Here is a 1,948-nt window from a genome sequence, read left to right on the forward strand (position 1 = left end):
CATAAAAACGATCATTTTTTTCTATTTAATTTGAGTATCGTATTGATATACTTTTTTAGTTTAAAATATTAACATGCTACCTATTAAAACTGGCAGCATGTCAAGCCGGGGAAGCTCGGGATGTGTAAAACTGGATTAGGGTCGGAATAAGTCGAAAAAAAGGGGTAAATTTGGTTCAGGTCTGGTTGGTACGGATTTGAGTCGAAAGGAGTCAAATTAGAACAAGTTTCAGGTTAGAACGGTGTCGAGTCATAACGGGATTCGAGCCAAAATGGGTTACCTTAAATAACTATATATTTGAAATTACTGTACATTTAAGCTTTGCTTATTGATTTTGAACTGGTTACGCGGATGCCATTGTTTACATGTATCGGGGCAGATAAATGCGTGTCCAGCACCACGTAACTCAATCTTGGAAAGTGCTCAACCCAGCGCCCCGCACTAGATCAACGTGAATTACGGGTGCGGTGTCGATTAAGCATGTTTAATGTTGGTAACGTGCATTCCTGTGTTGGTTATGCGTGTATAATCTTCCGTTACACGCGCACTAGCTTTACATGAGTTACGCATACAATTTTGGGTTACGTGCGCACCGTCATCAGGTGACGCATGTACCGACACTTATTATGTGTCACACCACACCAAACTTTACATATCAATACGAGGGAATAATTTGTGTGAACCCGGGGCATCGTGCAGGCACTTAGGCTAGTAGATTTTAAAAATGAACATTATAATGAGATAAGTAAAACTAAATACAAAACAGATAGTAGTAAATTTAATCTTGAAAAACCCATGTATTATATAGAAAAAAGTAACATGACATGTATTAATTCTCATGTGTTTGAAACTCGAGAGAAAAAAAGTAACATGACATTTATTATTTCACATACCATTACAACATTACATGTAACAAGTCACGTTACACCACTTTCACAAAACACACATTATACTAGTTTCTTTTTTCTAATCATTATTTCATAATCATCCTGACGTTGCAGTAGCCCCGGTGGTGGTCCTCCCGGTCCCACCCAAATGCTCCGCCTTATACCGCACCTCCGCCGCCGCACCGGCTACCTTCTCCCTTGCCACATCAACCTGCCTCGACCCGACCGGATGTTTACCGGTAACATAACTATACATCCAATAAAACACAAAAGAAGCGGCCCCACCAAACCCTCCAGCGGTTAAAAAACCGCTGAAGATAACAGAAAGTGTGACCAAGGTTGGTATCAGTACCAGGCTAAATAAAACCAGCACCGGTGTTGCTAACACTAGACCAATCACAGTGGCTGTTAGTGTGAGTACGGATAATAATATAAATGATCCGCCTATGGTTATAGCTGTGGCGGATTTGATGAGTTGATGTGATAGGTGTGGGTGTTTGTGAGACATTGTTAGTGGTTTCACTTGTTTGAGAATATTAATATTAATATTAGGGGGGCTTTAAATATACCAAAAGTTTTTATTTGGTATACCAAGTCAACCCTATTAATCTACTACTAATCATTCAATCAACTACTAATCATATCAATCATCATTTTTATTCTATTTTATTTAAATATAACTACTAATCATTACATAATAATTATTTAAACTACTAATATCTATTTTTTAATTAGGTTTTTTTAAAGGCTATTGTAATTAGTTTTTTGCAATACTAGTATTAATAATAGTATATTAAATATTTTATTATACAATTATGAATATTACTAGTCTTCTAAAAAGTACTCAAATATATAAATATTTTTTGGTATATTTAACAGAACCCATAATAAAACAGAGGTGACAATGCATTTAGTTTTATAAAACAACAAAAGTATTAAAGGAGAGAGAGAGAGAGAGAGAGAGAGAGAGAGGCGTGAAGCATCCATCTGTTTTGACATTGGAAAGTGAAAGGGGCAAAGGAAAATACAAGGCAAAGAGACACGTTCATCGTATCCATATT

The 1,948-nt window shown here is 36.3% G+C and overlaps 1 protein-coding gene across 1 annotated transcript; it reads right to left on the reverse strand.

Moving 5' to 3' along the window:
- Positions 1-984: 984 nt before the first annotated feature.
- LOC143556048 (oleosin Cor a 13-like) lies at positions 985-1,395 on the reverse strand. The gene has a single exon (XM_077045481.1). It carries the CDS (start codon positions 1,393-1,395, stop codon positions 985-987), a length of 411 nt encoding a protein of 136 aa, XP_076901596.1.
- Positions 1,396-1,948: the final 553 nt, after the last annotated feature.

This window comes from Bidens hawaiensis, unplaced genomic scaffold (assembly GCF_021521415.1).
Source record: "Bidens hawaiensis isolate Kalapana, Puna unplaced genomic scaffold, B.hawaiensis_p1.1 tig00018425_1, whole genome shotgun sequence".
NCBI classification, from domain to species: Eukaryota; Viridiplantae; Streptophyta; class Magnoliopsida; order Asterales; family Asteraceae; genus Bidens; species Bidens hawaiensis.